The 26,343-nt window shown below is 45.2% G+C and overlaps 1 protein-coding gene across 1 annotated transcript in view; it reads right to left on the bottom strand.

Moving 5' to 3' along the window:
* The window catches only part of LOC144719662 (transmembrane protein 132E-like), a 202,448-nt gene that overhangs the window by 8,955 nt on the left and 167,150 nt on the right, over nucleotides 1–26,343 (bottom strand). The window contains exon 6 of the mRNA XM_078595800.1: nucleotides 25,674–25,865. Within this exon, the coding sequence (XP_078451926.1) occupies nucleotides 25,674–25,865 (192 nt within the window). The remainder of the gene's footprint in view (nucleotides 1–25,673; nucleotides 25,866–26,343) is intronic.

The following is a 26,343-nucleotide window of genomic DNA, read 5'->3' as shown; positions in this document are numbered from 1 at the left end:
AAAGGGGTTCGGTTCCACTGGGGTCAGGAGGAGGAGGCTGCTTTCTGCTCCCTTCGGGACGCCCTGGTAAAAGCTCCTCCCTTGAGTTACCCCGATTTTTCTAAGCCTTTTTTGCTCGACACCGATGCGAGCAACACAGGTATTGGGGGCGTGCTTTCCCAGGTGGTTGACGGCGTGGAACGGGTGGTTGCGTACGGCAGTCGGGTGTTGTCTCCGGCGGAGCAAAGATATTGTGTCACCCGTCGGGAACTGTTGGCAATTGTCTATTTCATCCAACAGTATCGCCCATATCTGTACGGTCGGCATTTCACCGTCCGCACAGATCATGCGGCACTGCAGTACGCCCTGCGAGTTCAACAGCCATCGGGACAATTGTCCCGATGGTTGGAGATCCTCCAGGATTTTGATTTTGAAACCACCTACCGTAAGGGCGTTCGCCACACAAATGCTGACGCTCTGTCGTGCATGCCAACCACCTCCGAATGTGCATGCCTCCTGGGGTCGGGACGTTGCAGGCCAGCAGGGGATATACCGGTTCCGGTCCTGGCGGCCGCCGGCCACGACGAAACATTGGTTCCAAATTCAATCGCACAACAGGGAAAAGATTCCCTGTTGGGGATGCCCGTCAATGAATGGGGGCGCCTCCAGATGGAGGATACCTCTCTCCTCGGGTTGCGTCGTCGCGTCGGCTGTGCTGGGCAGGGCAGGGGTGATGCCGATGCATGGGAATTGGTGCATGGTCTGCTGATGCACTGGGATGGAAAATCCCATCGACATCGGCTGGTGGTCCCGTAGGGGTTGCGGGGCAAGGCGGTGTGGGCCGCACATGAGCGCCTCCTACACCTGGGGACCCAAAAGACCCTCGCCTTACTCCAACTCGATTATTTTTGGCCAGGCATGACGAAGGATGTCGGGGATTTACTGGGGTCATGCCCTCGGTGCGCGCAACGAAAACCGCCAGCACGTGTGTCTAACCCACCCTTGCAGTCAATCAAAGTGTCCAGAGTTAACGAACTCGTCGCGCTGGATATTTTGGGCCCATTCCCCGCCACACCCATGGGCAATAGATATTTGTTAACTGGTGTGGAGTATTTTACACGCTGGCCTATGGCCTGGCCCCTTGCCAACGAGTCGGCAGCAGCCATCGTGGAGGCCTTTGTTCAGGGTTATGTCCTGGACAAAGGTGCTCCGGAGCGGCTGCTGACCGACCAGGGCAAACATTTTTCCGGTAAATTGCTCAAAGAAGTCTGTGAGCTCCTGGGCACGAAGAAAATTCGTACCTCCCCATATCACCCGCAGACTGACGGGATGGTCGAGCGTCTGCATCGGACCATCGCGTCAATGTTGTCACAGCAGGTGTCGGACTCACAGACCGATTGGGACTTGCAAATTCAAGGGGTATTGGCGGCGTACCGGATGGCCCCCCACGCAGCTACGGGATTTTCACCCTTCTACCTCATGTACGGCCGCGAACCTGACCCGCCTGTTTGTGCCCAGCTGCAGATCCCCGCGCCTCAGGGAAAAACTAAATTGGCTGACCATGTAAAATTTAATTTGGCCAAATTGACAGAGGCACGGGATGCTGCCATGCAAAACTCTGACCTCCGTCAGAAAGCGAATGAGCGGCTCAGACTGGGTCGGGCGCACATGCTGCAGTGGAAGCCGGGGGACAAGGCATGGCTGCACTGTCCCCAGGTGCCACTCGCAACCTCCTCTAAGCTGGTGCGGCCGTGGCGGGGCCCTGTGGAGGTGGTCGAGGTTTTGCGACCGCAGTGCGTGCGCATCAAATGGGGGAAGCGGCGGTGGTTCGTCCACCCCTCTAGATTAAAACCCTTCGTTGCGGTACACATCCCCACTTCACACACGCGTGGCCAAACATGTGGGGGGTCGACCGACTCACTGGGTCCGTCTCCGTCGCGCTCACCTAATGCCTTGCCGGCTGTGCCACCTCCAGGTGCATCAGGAATGACGGGCTCACGCCCGATCACCCCTCCTGGGGATGCCAAGGGTCACGCGGCGTCGGATGAGGACTCACTCCGAGATGGACAGTTGCCACCTGACGGTCCACCACCCGGGGTTACCCCGTGTGAGGGGCCCGCTGCACGGACACGCGCTAAAATGCGCAGACTGTTGTGAGGCCGGAAGATGTGTACATAGGTTGTGTCATTGCGTGTTGTGTGTGTGGTGGGTTCCCTGCAAAGTGTATAGACTGTTTTTACGGAATTCGTATTTAATCGGGGGGGTGCGTCGGGTTGTTTTCTCTTCTTGCTGTTGCGTTCTTGTTGTGTTGTTCTTGTTATTGTTGAAAAATAGTGAGGCACACGCGCGGTCAGGGGGTAAATGCGCTTTATTTGTCGTTTTTTTTGTATGTTGGCAGCCGGGACGGCTGCAAGCTATGCGGGGGGGGGGGGTGATGTAGGGGTGTTAGAGAGAGATCCGTTATGCATGGCAGCTTATGGGAAACAAACACAGTGGGCGGGGCTACGTGAGTGCACGGGGGGGGGGTGCTCTCAACGACGTCCGCACCAGGCAGCCCGGGGCCCCACCCCTCAGCGGGGGTTGAGTATAAAGGGGGATATGTCAGAGGGCTCGGGGCAGAATGTTAAAGCTAAACCAGTGAAGACCGAAGATCGTCTAGCTAGAGCCCTGGACTCCCCTGGGACGCCGCCCTTGTCAGGGCCGCGCAGGACCGAGCCAGCGGCGTGGTCCCGAGAACCAGAGCTAGTGCTCTGGGACTCCGGGTACCGTAGCCCGACTTACCAGTGTCGGGCCAGACAGCCTCCCCTAGCCCGTTAGTGGTGGACTAGGAGGTAGGTCAGAGATAGCTAGCAGTGTATTCCCAGCTAGCCGGGTGAGGGGGCCGATACCCCCTCCAGTATTGTATGTCCGCGGTTGTGACAACTGTTGCGGAATAAATACGTGTGCCTCAACCCCGGGTGTCCAAGAGTCCTCAACGGTATTACACTAGTAACGAATTGGCATGTTCTGTTTACGTGACAAACCTTACTAATTGGCTGTGTCGGGTGGTGGCAGGTTTAATGACACATTTATATGTACGCGATCTAACCCAATAAAACCTATATTATAGTAAAATATGTGTCGTCTGCTTCACAGTGGATGCCAAAGATGGTTATTTGCAAGGGTAGGTCATTGCATGCCAGTGCCATGGTCCAAATTATAAATATGACCTGCAAATTACTCAATTTGTGATTATACATAGCACGCAGCAATGATCACCGCCGGCCGCAAAACAAAAAAACTTCACAGATCCCTCTTTAAAAAGTCATGAAGCCTCAATGTCATAATATTAATAGATCACCTTTTTTCAACAGTGTCCTTTTTTCTACAGAGAGAATATTAAACCATATGGGCTATTATGTGTCCATATTTGTCTTTTGTGTATCCAGGTAAATAGATTTCTTATTAGGAAGTCTGTCTTTAAATTGAAAAAATAACAAAAAGGGAACATTTTCTCTAAAATGGAAATATTGCCAGAGTAAAATTACGCATTAGACAAATGAACAATCATCAGAAGTTAAATGGGAAAAAAGATGTGTTCCGCATGTAGTAATAATACTAATATATATTAAAAAAATTCCCATTACATGTGTAGTGACTCTCGGACAACTTGAACTGAAGACATTTCTTTATTTATTATTTATGGGGCTTTATGCAGATTACTTGGTCAGAGATGGCACACAAGTAGCGATGACGTGAAGACAACAACGGGAGCGATGACACAAAGACAACGACGGCCCGAAGACAGCTACGGTGTGAAGATAGCGATGGCGTGAAGACAGTCGACCCTGATCCCACGGCAGCTCCGAACTTTGCCTCTCACTTCCTTTTATTCCCGGTGTGGCCCTCAATCTGCCCCCCGCCACGCCCCCTTTCTCAAACTCTCTAGCCCGTTCCCGAACTTCACAGATGGTTCCCCTTCCGTAATTACCCCTCGTGACCACTGGGCCACGTAATTTTCTTGCACCCCCACTGTCTCCACCCAAGCACTGTCTCTACACCCGCACTATCTCGACATCACCCCCCACACCTTCTAAAAAAACAATCAGCCGTCTCGGCTCATAATTTAATGACAGTGTACCGGATCAGGGCTGAAGAAGAATCCTCCTCCGCCGGCCTTGCTGCGCTCCTTGTTGCTCAGGGGGTCAACGTGTAGCCCGATACAGGCTCACTTGACCATGCCACCACCCGGGTCCACCTGTTTATGTTCTCGTGGGCCTGCCGGCATCTGGCTACCCACATGGACGTGTGTCCCCTCCTCGATAATGGGCAGCACAATCCCCATCTCCTGTGCTAGTACCAACAACTTTTCCATCGTCAGGGGGTCTATTGCTGCTTGATCCATGCGCGGGTATGCAGCCTGCCCAAGCACCATCAGTGCGCTGCGGTAAGCAAGGGGCGTCTCGGCCTCCCCTTGCCTCCGCTGCAGGAGCTTCCTCTGCGCATTGGATGGAGGATCAAAGACGGCTGCCATCTCTCCGTACACCTGTCAAAGTGTGGCCTGCTTTTCTGGCTGGATGGCTCAAAATGCTGCAAGAGCATCATCATCGAGGGCCGTCGGCAAGGCCCGCAAAACCTTGTCTTCCGTCCACGCGACGGACGAATATTCCACTTCGAAAAGGCAGATGAAGGCAGCCCAATCGCCTCCCGCTGGCATGAACTATCTGACAGGAGGCAGCCGCCTTGGCCGGCCCACTGCTCCTCCGTGCGCCATCGGGGATGGAGTCGACTCCGGAGCCACCTGGGTCAGTGGCAAAATGGCGACCATCGATCACTCCCCCTCCCCCGTGGGGGAAATGACAGCCGTCGATCGCGCGGTCTCCACCGCGTGGAAGGTGGTGGGCAGCGATCGCGCAGGCTCCGCTGCGTGGGAAATGGCGGCCGCCGTCCATCTTGTCTCCTCCATGGGGCCCTGCCGTGTGCTCTATATGGCTCCTCCACTCGCCGCCATCGCGCCCAGCAGCAGGGAGAGCTGTGTGATGGCCACGAGGAGCAGGTCGAGCCATCCTGCCATCTCACGCCACCCTTCCGCGGCCCATGGCTACTAGCCAGCAGCCCCTTCTCCCTCCGTCGCTGCTCCTGCTGCACCTAGGGGTTCGGTCACTGGGACCCCTACACCTGGGACTGCCTGGAGAGGGGTCTCCTCGTCGTCTTCACCCTTGTCCGAGGTCGATGCAGGTGGATTTTTATTTCTTGAATATCTTGACATGCTTCTGACACCATTTGTAGTAACTCTCGGACAACTTGAACTGTAGAGGTTTCTTCATTTACTTTTTAGGGCGCTTCGCGCAAATAATTTACTCAGGAATGACACGCTGATAACTTGGACAGGGATAACGCACAGATAACTTGGGCCAGGGATGATGCACAGCTAACTTTGGCCAGGGATGGCACGCAAGTAGCGATGACACGAAGACTGCGACAATGTGAAGACAGCAATGGTAGCGACACACACTGTCTCTACACCCGCACTGTCTCTACACATGGATACACGCAATTTTAAGGCAATAAAAGTTTGATTTGTTTTCTACCAAATTCAGGTTTGCTTTGCCTTATAGGTTTTCTATTCTGACACCATATTTTATTCTGACCTAAAAATAACTTATTCAGATTAAATCAGTCCAGGTGTCGTTATTAGTGTGTACCACTTGACCAACACAATGCAACTACACTCTCACTATGATTATCAATTGAGAAAAGGAAATATTACAATAAGAATATTTGCCAAAGTGATTGTCTTTATTCAAGGCTATCTCTGCTGTGTGCATTTCACAGGTTGTCACAGATCACACATTTATCTCAAATGTGCTGCATGAGACATAACAGTAACTGGTACCCTGACTGAAGTTATTAGTGATATAAATCCTATATATTCATGAGAGTGGTGTTGGTTGCGACTCGTTAAAGTGTAATGGATATCGCTATTAGCCTGGATTGCTGCTGTTAACTAGTACGATTGTTGGCTGGTATGGCACATAGTATGGTGGTATAAACTACTCTCAAGCTACCTTAAATCATTATAATTTAATGTCATTCTTAATGCACAAGGCTGTCATAAGGCGCCATGTTTTGAAGACTTGTATAGTCTGCCAGTCAGAGAAATTTCACTTGATGGTTTTACCCGATTAAGTAGTGTGCGAGTCATTTTTCAAGTTTGGACTGAGACGCTGTGCAAACATGGCCTAGACTGTTTATTTATAACGTCCGAGGATCTTTGATGTACATCATGAAGCAGACAGTGCACAATATTTTGGTTAATACACTCACAGTATTAATCTGGGAAGCCACTGAGCTCCAACTGTGAACCTCTGCAATAATTAGCAAATGAGTTACCATTAGCAATGCATCTTCAGCACTGTTTTTTTTTAACAAACCACAATGGACAGCCATTTAGCACATGTGCAAATAACAAGTTACACTGATTCACATAGAAAGATGCCAACTAATAGTGTTGAATTTAGTGTAATAACCACCTCTGAATACATATCACGTGTGTGAGACACTCACCTATAGGCCAAATAGAAGGCCAGCGCATGACAACACAGCAACTGCGTTGCTGTCCTGCGTACATGTACAGTCCATTTGTGTCAATCTACTGCTGAACGACAGCCTTCTCATGGCCTGTGGGCTGAGTAATATTTGACCATACTTCAGTGCGGGTTGAAGGAGGTAGCAGTGGAGAAAATAGAAACACGTATCTGTACTCACCTCTTCTACCCACAATGCATACGACACGTCTTTTTACAGCCAGTATTAGTCAGAATAGCAATTTCATATATTCATACCATGCGATGTGATGAAAACAATAGGATGTTCTGGTCTGGATGAGAGGGAAACCCTCTGATCTGGATGAGAGGTAAAGCCTCTGGTCTGGATAAGAGGTAAAGCCTCTGGTCTGGATGAGAGGTAAAGCCTCTGATCTGGATTAGAGGTAAAGCCTCTGGTCTGGTCTTCTTGGTTCTTTCGGTAAAGTCACGTAGAAGGGAAATAATAAAATAATAAAAACAAAACATAATAAAATACAATTCTCACGACGTTTCGGCCACAACGCAAGCAGCCTTCCTCAGGTGAAGAACAGGGCTGTCGGAAAGACAGCGTCCGAATGAACACCACCAAGCTTGGCAGCGTATATTTAAGCTGGGTTAGAGGAGGAGGGCGCCTTGACAAAGGAATTTGCATATCAACAGAGAAATTTAGTATATTTATGGAAAATGCAGATATGGCATTCGTCACTACTTGTGAAATGTGTAGGTGGTGGGGGGGGTCTCAAAGTCATATGATGCTCGTGTATTATGTAGGATTAGCAGTAATAAAGGGAGGAAGTAGGATTAGCAGTAATAAAGGGAGGGACATTTTAATAGTAAGGAGCTGCAGCAGCCAAACCACCAAGTAAAAAACTAAAATAGAAGATGAATATAACAAATTAATTTCAAAAGTTAATTTGGCCTGCAGGTGACTGGGCACCACTGAGATCCAGAGTTCAAATCCACGTTTCAACTGTCTGTATTGATGGTCTCGGAACCGTCACCAATATATTAATACAAATAATTACATATGTTTAATTTGGTTTTCCACTTGATTTGGCGTAATTCCAGCACTGAAAATTAAAATATATATCAGTTTGAGTGTCATGTATGTTGTATGAGAAAGCACATTATCAACTGTGCAAAAATATAAAAAGGTCACTTGAAGGATTTTTCAGAAATCTTGTGAAAAAGCTCTTCCACAGCCGTTTTCCGACACAGGATCACACTGCTCTGAGAGGTTTCAGACTATATATTTTTTTTATCTCATGACATGATGCCAAAAACAAAATTGGAATAAATTGGGGAAACAGAGACACAAAAGTTAACTTGGTCTGAAGCTGCACAGATAACTTTCATTTCAGTGGGTAGTGGTGTGTGAGGGCATGAGAATTATTTTCTTCTCCAGACATGAGCATCTGAGATAATGAGGTGAGGGGGTGAACTGAAAGAAACTCTCATTACAGTCCCAAAGCTTGAGATGCAGTGTTTTCTCAGGAAAAAAAAAATCTGGATTTGTGTAGATGGAAATATTTTTAGAACATTAATGACATGCTGAGGGATGTCAAGATGAAAATGAATGCCATATATGAAAGTAAATATACAGAAAAGTGACCAGTTGAGCTTGCAATGTAGTCAGTTGAAATTACTGATAATCTTGATTTTTAGTAAATTCACACTTTAGAAGCTTTTTACCTCCATCACTTGCAATATTACAGAAAAAATCTCAAGATGAAGTTGAAATAAAATAAAATAAAAAAACACGTCTATTACGTAGGACATTAAAATAAGTATTACCATATATTAGAACATATATAGTGTGATAAAATATGTCAAATGTTTTCATACAAAATGTAATTACATAATGATACATATTTAAATCAAATTTCAGAACATTAATGGAACGTATCCATAAGTCGCAAAATTACAAACAATGAAAATCACATACAGGATAATATATTGATTATTATTAATACAAATTATATAACTCATTTACAATTATTATACTATTCTTTGGGTCTTTCGGTGAAGTTATGTAGATAGATTAAAATAAAAAGAAAATAAAAAATACGACATTTCGATCACAACACAAGTGATGACGATCGCTTGTGTTGTGATCTAAACGTCGCAGTTTTTATTGTATTTATTTGTAATAATTTGAACCTATCTGAATGACTTTACCGAAAGACCCAAATAATATGAATTCCTGCAGTCACAAAATCTTTAAGTCAATATTTAATGATTATACTCTTTCAAAGTTTATATAAGCCACATTATTTTTTATATATGTAAAAAATATCATCATCAGCCATGATCAGTCCACTTTCTGGATGAAGGCTTCTCCAATAAAATATAATTACTGTATATGTTTAACATTTGTGTTCACCTTGAATTTTTTACATTTTGCATTGGTAGTCCATTTGTTATGTATAGCTCCAATAATCATATAGTTTGGAGGAAAAGTTTTATTAACAATTTGATTGAACGGTGTTTCGTTAAGTAATTGTTTTAATTGTGCAAAGTGAAATCACTTTGAAGACAAATGAAAAATGGTCTTATCAATTACAATGATCAATTATAACACATTTGCAATATCAAGCTGGCAGCAACATAAAAAAATCCACAATTATCATATGCAGACTAATTTAACACATTCTGCCAAGTCACTTAAACACGTTGTTTTCTGCTGAAAAATTAATAATTGCACTACCTTCAAAATCACAGTGAGAAATAACATAGTGTATTGTTGCCTTTCAAAAAAGTATGCATATGGTGAAAACAAGATTACAACAATTTCATCACCATCATGCAGACACACATTCTCACAACAATAATTGAATTTGTATGATTTGTATTCACCTTGTTCAGGAAGACAATACATATTTAGGCTCAATTAAAACAAGCTAATGTCTGCCACCCCCATTTACTATGCATTGCAGATATAATTTTGCAGAATGTGTTTTCTGAAACTGTGCCCATATATATTGTATATAGTAAAGTCCTATAACAGCAACTATGTGCAGTGGGTACAGAGGGAGACCGAGACTTCGTTTTGGAGGCAACACGTTTATTTAATAACAGCCTTAACACGAGGGGTCGAGGGGTAGCTGCCCTTCACCAGGTAACCTAGGGAGGTATATCCTCCAGGCTATCTACTCTGTGACAAACGGGGTGGCTATCGTGGACCGGACCCTAGATTGGGTCTGATTCCCGTAGTTGGAGTTCTTCTCCCAGGCGACGATGTGGAGATCTTCATTCGGAGAACAGCAGCCGGTCCCGGGCTCGCACCGCCCCGGGACATGCCCACCTTCTCGAAGACCCGAGAAGGACCTGTCACTGGACACGCGGTCCCCCCAGCCCCCTCTTTGGGGGCACCGGGGTCTGTACCTCCGGTCACGAGACCTCCGGGTTCAACCGGAGTGCCATGGCCCCTCTCAACCCCATACCATCCCTGGCACTCTTCCACCCCCTATCCTCCCGGGGCTGGCACGACACCCAGAGCGCAGTGCCATTTGTACAGCCACTCGCAGGGATGTCTGCCACATCAACATTGCACCGCCCGCTTCACACACATTGTTTAACAGCTAAATTTGGCAATTCTTTAACATGTACTTTATTTAATTTGAAAAGTGGTCTATTCTTTCCAGACAAAACCAAATAAAACATGAATAATTCCAATGATTTACCGGTCAAAGTCCTGCATTGGAATTTCTTTTACCAATACCATAAATGAGTGGTTGGCATGTTGGAAGAAGCCAGAGTTACCCAGAATAAACCAATTCATACGAGTAGTGCTGTAACACTCAGCACTGCCATCTCCCAGCCATTTTGCAGACCTAAGCCGTCAACACTTCGCAAGCCCGAGTGGTCACCCATTCAAGCACTAATCATACAGCTGGCAATTGCGAAACTTAACAAAACTCAAAGTTGATGGATTACGCAAGCGACATTAGTGCGCTGTGGAAGGCGAGGGGCGTCTCGGTCTCCCCCCGACTCCGCATCACGAATTCCCGCCACGCGTTGGACGGCGGGTCAAAAATTGCCGCCAACTGGGCATATGCTTGCTGCAGCGTCGTCCTGTCTGCCTGGGGAATGGCAAAAAACGCCGCCAAGGCATCGTCCTCCAGCGCAGTGGGAAGAGCACATAGCGCCTCCGCGTCGGACCACCCCGCTCGCAAGTGGCAGTGAAATGCCGCTGGAGGGCCGACAAATCACCCCCCGCAGCCAAAAACTCCTCAATAAATGTCAGTCGCTGCGCGAGGGAAGGTACCCCCGGATGAGCTGTCGGCGGTAGGTTACATTCGGCGGGACTCGATTCCCACCCTTGGTCGGCAGTGACGGCAGAGTCGCCCGCTCACTGCCTTCGAGTCATAGCCCCCTCCTCCGGCTCTTCCTTACCCAGCCACCCCACCAGTGCCGTCACCGTGAAGAGCAGCTCCACGATGCGAGCGCTGAGTGCCCACAGCCTTTCCTCAGCCGGCGGCGGCGCGGGATCATCGTCTTTCGCCCGCTGCCACGCCGGGACCGCCTCTCCGGGACCCCCCACCGGGGTCCCGGCTGCCGGGGCTGCCTGGGAACCCTCCTTGCCGTCGTCCTCTTCGCTCGAGGACGTGCGGATGAGAATCATCCTCTTCGCGGGTTTCGACATAGCCTATTTCCCCCCACAAGGATTCGAAAGGAAAAAATACAATTCCTAACAACCCTACTAAAAAAAAATGTTGTTAACACTCCTGGCACCAAATGTAGTGTACTAATTCAGAGACACTAGTAGGCAGCATTTTCTATTGTTTATTCGGCCTTCACAGTCATAGGGGATAACTATATAGTGGGTCAGGACAGCCAACATGCTTCGAGACCCACAGCTTGAAGAGGCAAAGGCAAAGAACATGACGACTATTTAATAGTTTTATTATCTCAACTTTGAACAGGCCACTGTCCCAGACAGTTGAAAAACTCAGTGACAGCAACCACAACCCGTACAAGGGACCTTTCCACGATACCACACCTCCACACATCGAGTGCACCGATAACGAAAAGTGGAGAAAACTTCGCCGGCCCATCCACTACATACTGAAACAAGAGCCGCGGTTGTCGAAGAAACAAAACACTCGTTCCCCTATTCCCAGTGCCGTGGTGGAGAACTTTCCCAAGCACCGCTTACTTCATCCCGCCCTACTTGGAGGTAGAGGCCACCGCCACTTCTCTTTTGCAGCTTTAATGCCTATTTTTACTCTTTCAACCCTGTTGATCAGCTTCCAGACTAGGTGGATCACCTCGGACGGTGTCATATAGGCACCCTTGATCAACCGTCCACGCGCTTTCCACAAGGCTTCTTTTATGACCCCTACGACAGCCCATGTATGAGCCCAAGCCCGTCCTGCCTTCTGTCGGAAGACTCCGCAAATAATATTTGGGTTTGTAGCTTTGACCAGATAAGAACGGGTCAGCAGAGACTGGCATAGCGCCCACACCTCCTGCGCAAAGGGGCATTGCACAAGGATGTGAGTCGTACACTCCTCGGCTGCAGTCGACCCGGCCCGGTCATCTTGGCACGCCCCGAGAGCACGGTCGGTCTCCATACCCCCCGGAATTGACAAGGCAACCTCTGGCCCGACGGCCAGGGTCCCTTGCAGGTACTCAGGCAGGTACGCAGACAGGTACCCAGGCAGGCTCGGCTGGCAAGATGAGATCACGATGACGACGGCATGGCGAGTTCCACTCTAGCTCACAGCAGCCCCGACTGTGAGTCGGAGCTCGCTTTTTATCCTCCCCAGTGTGGCCAGGCTCCGCCCTCGGCCCTGGACCCCTCTGGATCCCCCAGAAGGCTCCGTGCTTCGCCCACAGGTCCAACTGGTAGAACGGGCTGCTACCCCCAATCCCATTGTCTGCCAATCTCCCAGCACCTCACGCTAAAGTGACTCATTCAATATCACTTCACTACTACCTGTATAAATTTTGATTTAAAGCTTTCGTGACTGCAGGGATTCATCTTCTTGGTTCTATCGGTAAAGTCACGTAGAAGGGAAGTAATAAAATAATAAAAAAAACATCTAACCTATATAATTCATTTTTTGTCTGTCTGTCTGTCTGTCCGTACGTCTGCGTACGCTCCCTTCCGGGGGATGTAGCTCTCGGACCGTGGGGTTCGCCGAGATTACATTTTGCAGGTGGGCAAGCCCCCGGCCCCGCGGTAAACTTAGGCATTTCCGATTTTTCGTCTCTAAACTTTAAATCGGACCGATTATCTATTTAGTGCAATTTCTCTTTATTTATTTATTTACTAATGCCGACCAGCACGTAACGAAGCACGCCATTGCCCATGCGATAAGGCGGTTGCCCCTGGCAACGGGCGGTTGGCCCCTGGCAACGGACAGCAAAGCTGTCGCTGTGGGGTGGACGCCATTTTTAATTCCCGTTAAAAATATGCGCACGCATTAACACGCGACTCTGAGGTAAATTCATCAAAGTTTCACGTCCTCTTCACTCCCCCCCACCCCAATGTGTGCAATTACTATTATAGGGTCGGTAGATAATACAATTATAGCGATTAGATAGTATTATTGTAGCGCGGGGGGGGGGGGGGGTAACGGCCCCAGTACCCAGCCTCAGCCGGGTGGGCAATCTAGGCAAGGCCGGAGGCTCTGCACGGTACTAGGCCTCGACACCCCACACGTGTCAGGTGACGACTTTGTGGTATAAACTCGATATACCCAGCGTTGCCCGGGGGAAAAATACATGTAAAATCTTCTGAAAACTTTAAAACATAACATACCAATGAAAATACAACTGTGTAATTAAAATTCTAAACCCGACCGCGCCAAGAATCGATTCTCTGAATCGCGAAAAGGAATCGAAGGTTGTAGATTCATTTAGAATCGCCCTGTTCCTGTTTAATATAAGTTTGTTATAGAGTCGATGTAAACTGCTACGAATGGGGCAAAAATATAATTAAAAACTCCCGAAAACTTTAAAACATAACATACCAATGAAAATAAAACTCTGTAATTAAATATGGAAACCTCCTACGCGCCAGGAATCGATTCTTTGAATCGCGCAAAGGAATCATTGAAGGTTGTAGATTCCTTTAGAATCGCCCTATTCCTGCAACGTTTGCTTAACATTTCCCACACACATTCACACATTTAGCTTTTACATTTAACATACAAAACGTCAGCATGTACTGCTGTCATCATAGGTAAAAATATATACACCTTCACCACTCTACCTCACCACTCTCCCTCACTCACCATCACCACTCACCCTCAACACTCACTATCACTCACTATCACTCACCACTCACTATCACTGACCACTCACCACTCACACTCACCCTCCCCACTTACCCTCACAACTCACCCTCACCACTATTCCTCACTACTTACCCTCACCACTCTCCCTCACCAATCACCAATCACCCTCAAGCATACTTGGCGACACGTAAGTAAGTTTTTAAAACGGGAATAGGGTGAGTGGTGGTGGTGAGGGTGAGTGTTGAGGGTGAGTGGTGAGTGGTTAGGGTGAGTAGTGAGGATGAGTGGTGAGTGTGAGTGGTGAGCATGACTGGTGAGGGTGAGTGGTAAGAGTGAGTGGTGAGGGTGAGTGACGGTTGTGAGAGGTGATTAGTGAGTGGTGAGGGTGAGTGGTGATTGTTGAGGGTGTGATTGGTGAGAATGGGTGGTGGGTGGTGAGTGGTGAGGGTGAATGACGGCTGTGAGTGGTGATTAGTGAGGGGTGAGTGGTGAGGGTGAGCGTGAGTGGTGAGGGTGAGTGGTGAGGGTGAGCAGTGAGGGTGAGCAGTGAGGGTGAGTGGTGATAGGTGATTGGTGAGGGTGTGATTGGTGAGGATGAGTGGTGAGTGGTCAGGGTGAGTGGTGAGGGTGAGTGTTGAGGGTGAGTGGTGAGTAGTGAGGGTGAGTGGTGAGCGTGACTGGTTAGTGGTGAGGGTGAGTGGTGAGGGAGAGTGGTGAGGGAGAGTGGTGAGGGAGAGTGGTGAGGGAGAGTGGTGAGGGTGAATGGTGAGGGTGAGTGGTGAGGGTGAATGGTGAGGGTGAGTGGTGAGGGTGAGTAGTGAGTGGTGAGGGTGAGTGGTGAGGGTGAGTGGTGATTGGTGAGGATAAGTGGTGAGGGTGAGTAGTGAGGGTGAGTGGTTGTTGTGAGGGTGAGTGGTGAGGGTGAGTGGCGGTTGTGAGTGGTGATTAGTGAGGGGTGAGTGGTGAGGGTGAGCGTGAGTGGTGAGGGTGAGTGGTGAGGGTGAGCAGTGAGGGTGAGCAGTGAGGGTGAGTGGTGATTGGTGAGGGTGTGATTGGTGAGGATGAGTGGTGAGTGGTCAGGGTGAGTGGTGAGGGTGAGTGGTGAGCGGTGAGGGTGAGTGTTGAGGGTGAGTGGTGAGTAGTGATGGTGAGTGGTGAGCATGACTGGTGAGTGGAGAGGGAGAGTGGTGAGGGAGAGTGGTGAGGGTGAATGGTGAGGGTGAATGGTGAGTGGTGAGGGTGAGTGGCAAGTGGTGAGGGTGAGTGGTGATTGGTGAGGGTGTGATTGGTGAGGATGAGTGGTGAGTAGTGAGGGTGAGTAAGGAGGGTGAGTGGCGGTTGTGAGTGGTGATTAGTGAGGGGTGAGGGTGAGGTTGAGTGGTGAGGGGAGGTTGAGTGGTGAGGGTGAGTGGTGAGCGGTGAGGGTGAGCAGTGAGGGTGAGTGGTAATTGGTGAGGGTGTGATTGGTGAGGATGAGTGGTGAGTGGTGAGGGTGAGTAGTGAGGGTGAGTGGTGAGCGGTGAGGGTGAGTGGTTGTTGTGAGGGTGAGTGGTGAGAGTGAGTGGTGAGGGTGAGTGGTGAGGGTGAGCAGTGCGGGTGAGTGGTGATTGGTGAGGGTGTGATTGGTGAGGATGAGTGGTGAGTGGTCAGGGTGAGTGGTGAGCGGTGAGGGTGAGTGGTTGTTGTGAGTGGTGAGTGGTGAGGGTGAGTGGTGAGGGTGAGTGGCGGTTGTGAGTGGTGATGGGTCAGTGGTGAGCATGAGTGGTGAGGGTGAGTGGTGAGGGTGAGTGCTGAGTGGTGAGGGTGAGTGGTGAGAGAGTGGTTAGTTTTGAGGGTGAGTGGTGAGGTTGAGTGGTGAGGGTTAGTGGAGAGTGGTGAGTGGTGATTGGTCAGTGGTGATTGGTGAGGATGAATGGTGAGTAGTGAGGGTGAGGTTGTGTGGTGAGGGTGAGTGGTGGTTGTGACGGTGAGTGGTGAGGGTGAGTGGTGAGGCTGAATGGTGAGGGTGAATGGTGAGAGTGAGTGGTGAGGGAGAGTGGTAAGGGAGAGTGGTGAGGGTTAGTGGTGAGGGTTAGTGGTGAGGGTGAGTGGTGAGGGAGATTGGTGAGGGAGATTGGTGAGGGAGATTGGTGAGTGGTGAGTTGTGAGGGTGAATAGTGAGTGGGAGTGGTGAGTGGTGAGGATGAGTGGTAAGGGTGAGTTGTGAGTGGTGAGGGTGAATGATGAGTACAGTCAATATGCACTGCTGTAATCATAGCAGGTACCACCACCACAGAATGTACTGCTGTCATCATAGCAGGTACCACCACAGTATGTACTGCTGTCGTCATAACAGGTGCCACCACACTCGGTATGTACTGCTGTTATCATACCAGGTACCACCACCATAATATGTACTCCTCTCATCATAGCAGATACCACCACAGCAGTATGCACTGCTGTAATCATAGCAGGTTCCACCACAATATGCACTGCTGTCATCATAACAGGTACCAACACAGCAGTATGCACTGCTGTAGTGATAGCAGGTACGACCTCAGTCGGTATACACTGCTGTAGCGATAGTAGATACTGCTATCGAGTTGGTAGATACCGCTATAGTAAATACTAAAACAGTCAGTATATACCGCTACAGTCAGTCAATACTGCTACAGTCAGTATATACTACTATACAGTCAGTACATACTACCACGGTGAGTAGCTACTAGAGTCAGTAGATACCAGAGGTGTGGACTCGAGTCATGTGACTTGGACTCGAGTCAGACTCGAGTCATGAATTTGATGACTTGCGACTCGACTTGGACTTGCATAACAATGACTTTGTCCCACCTATGAGATGTGGACTCGAGTCATGTGACTTGGACTCGAGTCAGACTCGAGTCATGAATTTGATGACTTGCGACTCGACTTGGACTTGCATAACAATGACTTTGTCCCACCTCTGGTAGATACTATTATAGAGTGAGTAGATACTGCTATAGATTTTGTAGTTACTACTATAGTCAGTGGATACAACTATAGAGTCAGCAGATACTATACAGTTAGTCGTTACGAGTATATAGTCGGTAGATACTACTGTAGGCCCAGTAAATACTACTATGGTCAGTAGTTATTACAGTCACTAAATACTACTACACAGTCAGTAGCTACTACTGGCTCAGTAGATACTACGGTACAGTCAGTAGATACTACTACAGAGTCAATAGATACCACTTCCTCTGTTGTATGTAAGGTGTTGTTAGTATATATACCTACGAGGGGTAATGATATTTTTTGAGGGGGGGGGGGGGGAGACCGCAATTTTCAGAAACCTTTTGACATCAACTATTTACCCCACACTTTCTACAACTTTTTGGACTTGTGAAAGCCTCTTATATATTTGTTGGTGGAGAAATGTACAAACAACCCACCGGGCTTTGACAATACCTTAGTATCTGTGTATATATGTAAGGTTTTTAAGAAATATATTTTTCAACCGGGCAAAGCCGGGTACTTCCGCTAGTAATTAAATAAAATAATTCTCACGACGTTTCGGCTACAACGCAAGCAGCCGTCTTCAGGTGAAGAATGAGACACTGCCAAGCTAGGAGCTTATATATAAGCTGGGTTGGAGGTGGAAGAAGAGCGCCTTAACAAAAAGAATGTGCATATCAAGAGGAATTTAGCATATTCATGGGAAATGCGTAGGAGGTGGGCGGGGGGGTTTCAAAGTCATATTATGCCCATGCATTATGCAGAATCAGCAACACCAAGGGAGGGTGCAGGGAGTAGCATTAACAAAGGAAAGGAATGTTAATAGTATGTAGCTGTAGTTACTAAACAACCACGTAGTAAACTACATAAAAATTAAAGTATAAACTGCATAGCATCATCAGTATACTTACTATACTCTACAATAAGCTGAGTTACTAACAGCAAGTAATACATTACAATTCTACGTCGTAAAAATTCTAGAATATGCTTCCATCTGAACTTTATTCTCTTACATCACACGAGCATACACCGTACCTTATACTGCCATAGACAAACCCAACATTAAATTATATACTGTATTGCTATAAACCACCCTATATCTTATACATTTTAATATAACACTATGTATTATTCTACCCACCCTAATGTGTATCACACTGCTATATGTTTACTATACAATTACGATACTATATATTACTTTGTACATTGTATTAAGCATATAAATGTTATACTATTTGTTATTATACACTGTACCATTGACCGTCGTGTCAATGGGTGAGTTATGGGGGGAAAACTTGCAGCGGAGCAAAGAATCCATTCCCTGCGGATAATACAATGCCAGTGAGTGGAACGCGGTCTGAAAGTCACCGTAAACGTGAACACAATCAGTTAAGATCCGAAATGGATTATTACGTCCTTCCAATGATTGCTAAGCCAGAATCCATCTTCTCGGTTGAAATTGTCTCTGTGTTTGTATATGTGGATCGCCTCATGAACAAATCTCTCATGATAGCCAGATGGCTTGCAGAGAACCTCTGTCTTTGAGAAGTCAATGTCATGTGAGCCCACTGAGTTGTAACAGTGATCTGCCACGGCTGAGGTGTTTGTCCTACCGTGTTTCAGGTCTGCTTTATGTTCACGGATGCGGTCCGAGACATGTCGTTTGGTTTTCCCCAATGTAACTGCTACCACAGAGGCAACTTAGTTTGTAGACGCCAGGGTACTGTATGTATGGAACCACATCTTTTACAGACGGGACCAGATCACAGATTTTATGTACTGTGTTGAATCGGACCTGAATCTTGTGTTTAATCAGGATTTTGGAGATCTTTTTTGTGACCCCAGCAATGTAGGGTAAGGTGATGGTCTTGAAAGGCTCCTCAACAGGATCCTTCTTGATGGTTGGAGTGATGGCTTTGCGGATTGTGTAGTCGGAGTAACCATTAGCCTTAAGAGCTTGGCGTACGTGTTTGAATTCACTGGCAATGTGTTCCTGGTCGGAGATGCATTGGGCTCTATGGTATAGAGTCTTGATGAGGGAATTCTTCTGGGATGGATGGTGGTGGGAATCCGGTTTTAGGTAAGCATCCGTATGGGTGGCTTTCCTGTAGACCCATACGGATGCTTACCTAAAACCGGATTCCCACCACCATCCATCCCAGAAGAATTTATAGCAATACAGTATATAATTAATGTTGGGTTTGTCTATGGCAGTATATAGTATGGTGTATGCTCGTGTGATGTAAGAGAATAAAGTTTAGATGGAAGCATATTATATAATTTTTACGACGTAGAATTGTAATGTATTACTTGCTGTTAGTAACTCAGCTTATTGTAGAATATAGTAAGTATACTGATGATGCTATGCAGTTTATACTTTAGTTTTTTATGTAGTTTATACTTTAGTTTTCTACGTGGTTGTTTAGTAACTGCAGCTACATACTATTAACATTCCTTTCATTTGTTAATGCTACTCCCTGCACCCTCCCTTGGTGCTGCTGATTCTGCATAATGCATGGGCATAATATGACTTTGAAACCCCCCTGCCCACCTCCTACGCATTTCCCATGAATATGCTAAATTCCTCTTGATATGCACATTCTTTTTGTTAAGGCGCTCTTCTTCCACCTCCAACCCAGCTTATATATAAGCTCCTAGCTTGGCAGTGTCTCATTCTTCACCTGAAGACGGCTGCTTGCGTTGTAGCCGAAACGTCGTGAGAATTATTTTATTTTATTATGTTTTATTTTTATTATTTTATTACTTCCCTTCTACGTGACTTTACCGAAAGAACCAAGAAGATACTACCTGTATGTTGCATTTCATGCCCTCTGAAATTGAGATGCCGTTTTAATAAATTTGGTACAAAATGAGCGCGAACATCATTACTAGTGCAACTTCCGTGCCGGGTCACTGCTGACTGACTGGAAGTCATTGCACTTATTGCACATTGAATGATAATTTGGCCAAGTGAGCAATGTTCAATTTTTTACTTGTCTGTCTTAGGGCATGAACCGAAGTGAAATCATCAATGCTGGCTCGGTATCTCGACAGAACATTGGACTGTCTCCTCCACCCGTATACCTCGTAAAAATAATTTTATTTATTTTACTCTTATTTAAAAAAATAACCATGCAGAATTTTTGTGGGCCATTTGTTTCATTTAAATAATGTCAATGATTAAGATGCCATGAATCATAATGCTTAAAATATGAAAATGCACATGTATTGTATTATTATTCTTGTAACAATTCAAATGAATTCTGAGCGGTTGCCACAATACCAATAATAATACCAATAATAATGGGGTAAAAATCTCAAATTTTTTTTTAAAAGATGTGTTCGTTTAAATAACTAATTTAGAGAGGCCTCGTAATGGGAAAAATGGAGATGCAAACTATTCACGTGTTTAATGAGGAACTTGTAGCATTGGTTTATAACGTTTCCACACATAAGCACTGCCTTTGCTTCCATTACATTAATTAATAAAGCACACCGGGTTTTTTTTTTTCAGAAAATCCTGGTAAAGCTAAAATGTGAACTGTACATGTAAAGACGGTAATTACATCCACAAAACGTGACATATTGCACGAAATTTGCACAGAATTTCACAAGTGTGCTGCACGGCACTGCTCTCAGTAATCGGGTTGTGCTGCGTGCTGGGACATTGCCGAACAACCAGAAAACAAACCTGAAAGCTGTAATGCGTCGCCTATTATATATATATTTTTTACTTTTAAGGGCACAATTCTGGCACATTGCCTAATCAAAAGTTGGTTGTAATCACCAGTGAAATGTCACACTCAAATTGTAAATGGTGTGGGTTTACTCTCCAACACCGGTGTGCTAAAGTAGTAACTGATTGGCACGTCTTGTTTACGTGACAAAACTTACTAATTGGTTGTGTCCGGTGGTGGTGGGTTAACGACAGATTTATATTCATGCGATCTAACCCAAACATGTTTTTATTATCAATACAATTAGTTGCAAAACCGTTGAGTTAACTGAATGTAAACGTGGTGCACCACTGCCAAAGCAACATGACCAAATGCCTTGTTAACATGCAGGTGGTTTTAGAGCCTGATGGTTATATGCTAGCATGCCACTAATTCACTGAGGCAAAACCTGTGACAGTATCCACAACATTTAATTTTATTTTGAATTACTCCTTCACAGGGACTAGACATCCATATTAAAATATGAGGAAATTTAATTGTATCTTCCTGATATAGATATATATATGGATTAATGAGTTTGGCGATTATATCGTAACATAAATATATTTTCTAAGCTAGTTAAGTCACGTGCCGAAGAATCTTAATTAATTATTTAAAAGATACTACCTCTACAGAAAGAACAATGTATACTGTTTTTACCAAAGAAAGCCTCGAGGGATGTTATTAAAAACTTGTACTATTTAAGTTTGTTTTCTCTCCTTGAGTCCGTATGCATTTTTAACAGTTTTTTTTATATTCTTAGGTTTTTTCGGTAAAGTCACGTAGGTAAAACATCAAAATTAATGAAAATAAAATAAAATAGAAACAAAAATCACGACGTTTCGGAGGCAACACAAGTCTCCGTCATCAGGTGGGACCGTCACAGCCGAATTAGTCTTGATGCAGCTAATTCGGCTGTGACGGTCCCACCTGATGACGGAGACTTGTGTTGCCTCCGAAACGTCGTGATTTTTGTTTTTATTTTATTTTCATTAATTTTGATGTTTTACCTACGTGACTTTACCGAAAAAACCTAAGAATATGATTCCTTGCAGTCACGAAAGCTTCAAATCTAGAATTAGTTTTTTTTATATTATACAGTTTCCAACTATGCCAAGAGTAGTGTGCCTTCAGGCATGGAGCAGGTGCCCACTACGCGCTATGCGGTGATGGAGCACATACGTGTTTACTAACAGTCTGATGGTTACATGATAGCATGCCACTAATTCGTGTTCACCAACACACGCATGTTCACCAACACGCGCAATACAAGCATTCGTAAACCAAAATAAAATATTTTAAAAATACTTTTTTTTTAAACACGCTTTAATGAAATGTACTGTCCGAGCTGCCCCTCCCCCTGCCCCCTTCCCCCATCGCCCCTCCCCTCCTTCCACATCCCCCGCCCCTCCGTGTGGCTTCCTGTGGCTTGCCGTATCGTAAGGGACCGTGGTGATTTACAACCAACTTGAGTTCAGCGTAGACAATTAGAGCCGTAAACGTGGACAATTAGAGCCGTAAACGTGGACAATTAGAGCCGTAAAAAAGATCGTTTAAAAATATATATTTATAATTTTCAATGATAGAATATAGTATTGTCATCAGTATGCCTATACCAAGTTTGCAGTCGATACGACATTGGGAATACGGTTGAAATTGAGTTACAAGATTTTAGGATACGACAACATACAGTAAGTTAAATAAAAGCGTGTAAAAAGTGTTAAAATATGTTTTGGATGTTCTTTTTTATGATAGAATATCGTGTTGTCATCAGTATGACATACCTATACGAAGTTTGCAGTCGATAGCACATTGGGAAGTGTGTAAAAATTGAGTTACAAGATTTATTTTTTGAGGATACAACAGACGAAGTGAATTAAATAAAAGCGTGTAAAAAGCGTTAAGTAGAAAAAAAATCATCATTGTAGCACATTTGCAATGAGCAATCAATTATGTTTTTTTTAAACTAAACAAGGTGGAAAAAAGACTACTGTCACCAAAAATATAGGTATTTAATTATCCGATGCCATGCACATACAGGAAATGTTATATATTATGTATTTAAAATTACATTCTCTTGAAAGTGGCTTTGGTGGGGGAAAAAAGACAAGATCATTTTTGGCACATCATCTGCCAGAAAACCAAAATTAAAGCAAATGATACTAATTCCCATTATAAAAATGTTTTTTCGATTATTGCAAGTGTTTTTTATGAATTCACTTTTTAACATAATTTCGTTTCCTGCCATTCCTTTAACTATAATTTTATTCCAATCATTTTAAAATATTTACATTCCTTTGTCTTCTGTGCAGATGGTTCCATTTGTAGAACATTTTATCTCCAACATTGTCAGAGTGAAAATGGAATTCATTTATTGACTTTGGCAAAATAAAAATCTAATAATTTTAATCCAATAATTTTTAAATATTTGCGTTCCTTTGTCTTCTGTGTAGATGGTTCCATTTGTAGAACATTTTATCTACAACATTGTCAGAGTGAAAATGGAATTTGTTTATTGACTTTGGCAAAATAAAAATCTAATCAAATTAAAATGTATACATTTTAATCGTGGAATGCTGTTTGGGCAGCTCTTGAGGGTCGCATGTCTTCTGCACAGCATTTGCAGAATCTGGCAGAAGGTATAAAGCGCCGGCTAAGTTTGGTGACATCAACGGCTTTGGCCATGATGATGTTCAAGAGTGACAAGTCTCCACTCTCGCTCTTAGGGCAAGGCCACTGGATGGATGATTTGCCACCGACATACCTGGTCTCTCCGCTTGCAATACGAATTGTAGAAAACGTGCCCTTCCATGAGATATCAACAGGGGCTGAAGCTTAGACACAAGACACAAGTTAATATACTCATCATTATTTACCTATCTATTGTTACGTATGCATGTATGTTGAACTTCTTTCGCGCCGTACAAAGCCAACCATGCTAATTCTAGATTTGAAGCTTTCGTGACTGCAAGGATTCATACTTTTGGTTTTTTCGGTAAAGTCAGTTAGCTACGTGACTTTACCGAAAAAACTAAGAGTACCAACCATGCTAATCAGAGGTATGGAGGAAGGACAGAAAAAACAGTTCCAAAGAAATGTTTTAATTTAGATTTAAATGTGCATAGCTCCAATGGCCTCCTTGTATCGGAAGGAAGAGCGTTCCAGATGGCCGCAGAAGTCCATTCTGAATATAATCATCTTAAAGTACTTAATTAGTATGGTGCTGAGGAATATAAAAAATAGACAACAGAATGAGGCTGCAATGAACTTGGAAGAGACCCCACAGTTATCTGAGGTGCACACCTGGTTTTCATCAGTTCTGGGCCGACCTGGACCTTGAACTCCAAGTCACATAGAACACTATCTGTGATCGGTTATTGTGTGGAGGTCGTAAAAGCTCAAGACAATTGCTCAAAAGATCAAATTCTCACTCAATTGTTGCTTGAAGAGACCCTAGATTTACTGATCAGCTTGTTCAGACACCTGGGTATTCTGGTAATATTGACGCACTCCGCTGCTCCTAACATGGTTACCTGGCTTGACTACCTGAATGTGAAATTGTAGTTGTTGCTCTGCATCTACATCAGCCACATTAAAGAAGATTTCTGACATGCAAATAATGTAGCATAAGGCTCATGCAGTCACACATGTTATTATGGATATAATGCTATCGGAAGCCTGCACCTTATGTGTGTCAGGCTCATCTCTCTCTACCTGTCCACTTTGGGCACAGTGGCACATACTACAATGGTAGCATTTCAGAGGAAAGTGTTGGTGGAACATGTAGATTCGTCAAACATATGCACATGCTAGACAGAGAAGTGGCCAGGGAATGCAGCAAATGGGATCACGAACCTGTCCTTCAAGACTATTGTTGTGTATCGTTCCCTGGAAGCCTGGTTTTTCTCGAGACACTCTGGTTTCCTCCATGAGCAAAAACTCAATAAATCAACCAAATTTCTCAAAGAAGAGCCCTCGTAAAAAAGATTTGTGAAACTTAATGAACCTTGGAGAAATAATGGCAATATTATTTTATTTTACCTTTGTCTCTATGCAATCTTTACAGTTATCTAGCCTCATAGCATCTGAGCGAGTGCTGGAGGACGTTAAAGGTTCAGCCCCACTTTCTAAATTCCTTTCCTTAAGTCAAAACATATTGATACAAGATGTAATACTCGTGGTGGGTGTTTTTTTTTATTTGACTAGCAAACACTTAAGATAATAAAAACAACGTTTATCATGTAACATTTTTCAAATTTTTTTTATCAACTCACTGCTGTGCAACAGTGGGGAGATGTTACTCTCTTGCCTGGTATACAGGAGGTCATAGGTTCATCCAGACCCTGACAACCTGTATATTTGGAGTTTGCATATTTTCCCTGTGGTCGCGCAGATGTTTCTCCGGGTCCTCCGGGTTTTCCCTCTACATTTAGAAATATGACTGATATACATTTCCACATGATAAGCCACTTCGTTGAGATATGATTTGTGGCCAAGTCACCTCTGAAAATTAGCTATATAGCTCTGTGGGCCTTATCTGGTCAGAAAAAAAATATATGCCTCGCCTATAGGCAAGGTCACATGACAGGGTTGCGGTTATCTTGATATGTTGGTATAGTACATGAGAATACACTGAATATTGTGCAAAATAAAACGCGTGTAAAAGCTTCAATTAACATTTAGTGATGCTCATCTCAATTACTGAGTGATGGGAGTGTTTGGGACAATCCCTATCAACATTCAGGCCCTTGACATTTTTACATGCAGAAAATAAAACCTTACACTGAATACTCTATTATTTCCTATGGCAATATGTTCGGGAGCTAAATGCCAATGGCTAGGTCTGCTAGCCACGATTCGAGGGCTTCAGGAAATAGTATGTGCAGTTTTGATATTTCTCCATTGATGGAGCGACGACTACAGTGTTTTACAATATGTTCCATACTTTGAGTTGCATGACCACAGTTGCACTCCTGTGGCCTACAATACATTTTCCATTGTATGCAGGAGATGTGTGCATCGACCTTACTCTTATTCCAACAGGACGTCAAATTCAACTCTGCAACACTCAAATGGGACTCACACTCTTGGAGTCGCGATGACCATTTCATTAATCTCAGCCATAGTCACCTCACCGGGGCAATTCACACATTTTCCAAAGGCTCGTGCTGCTTTGAGGTCCCAATTATCACCTGTTTGAGCACCTGCAGAGTGTGTTGCGCCGTGGTGGTGGAGATGACCACGTTTGACTCCGAGGGACTGGGTCGCAGCGTAAGGGACAGCCCTGAGACCAGCGTCACGTGCAGCCGGCTGATGGACACCTTCTCCTTGCTCACCGTGACCGCGCGTTCCCCCAGAATCAGATCCGACACCGGCGATAGGACCTAGTGTGAGAAATTAGCAAAAGACAATTAACGGTTTCTCCCCATCGGTTAAATTCAGGGCTCGAAATAAAATTGGGGATGCATTGTGGTGTTTATATTTTTGGTAAGGTGAGTTTGATTCTGATTGAATGCTTAATCTTGGTTTTCACTTGATGAACAATTAAATGCATGACACTGCACCACTTTCACAGTGTTAACATTCTCATCATCACCATGAGCCACTCCAGGATGAAGGCCTCTCCATGTTGTCACCATTCCTCACAATCCTATTCTGCCACAATACATCTCACTCCCACACGTGAGCTAATCTTATTTTTCTTTATCTGTGGTGCTTAGTCTCTTGGGCACATTATTTCCTTTGCCTGCAACCTCCATCACAAGTCTAGACCATCGGCCATAATTTCTTCAGACAATGTATCCTGCCTAAACAAACTTACTTTCTTAAGAGTCAAGATTATTTCTCTGCTTTGCATTTATT

The sequence above is a fragment of the Lampetra planeri genome, chromosome 6 (assembly GCF_965212315.1).
Source record: "Lampetra planeri chromosome 6, kcLamPlan1.2.h2, whole genome shotgun sequence".
In the NCBI taxonomy this organism is placed as follows: domain Eukaryota; kingdom Metazoa; phylum Chordata; class Hyperoartia; order Petromyzontiformes; family Petromyzontidae; genus Lampetra; species Lampetra planeri.
The sequence above is the reverse complement of the archived record's forward strand: the minus strand, read 5'-3'. Positions and strand labels throughout refer to the sequence as shown.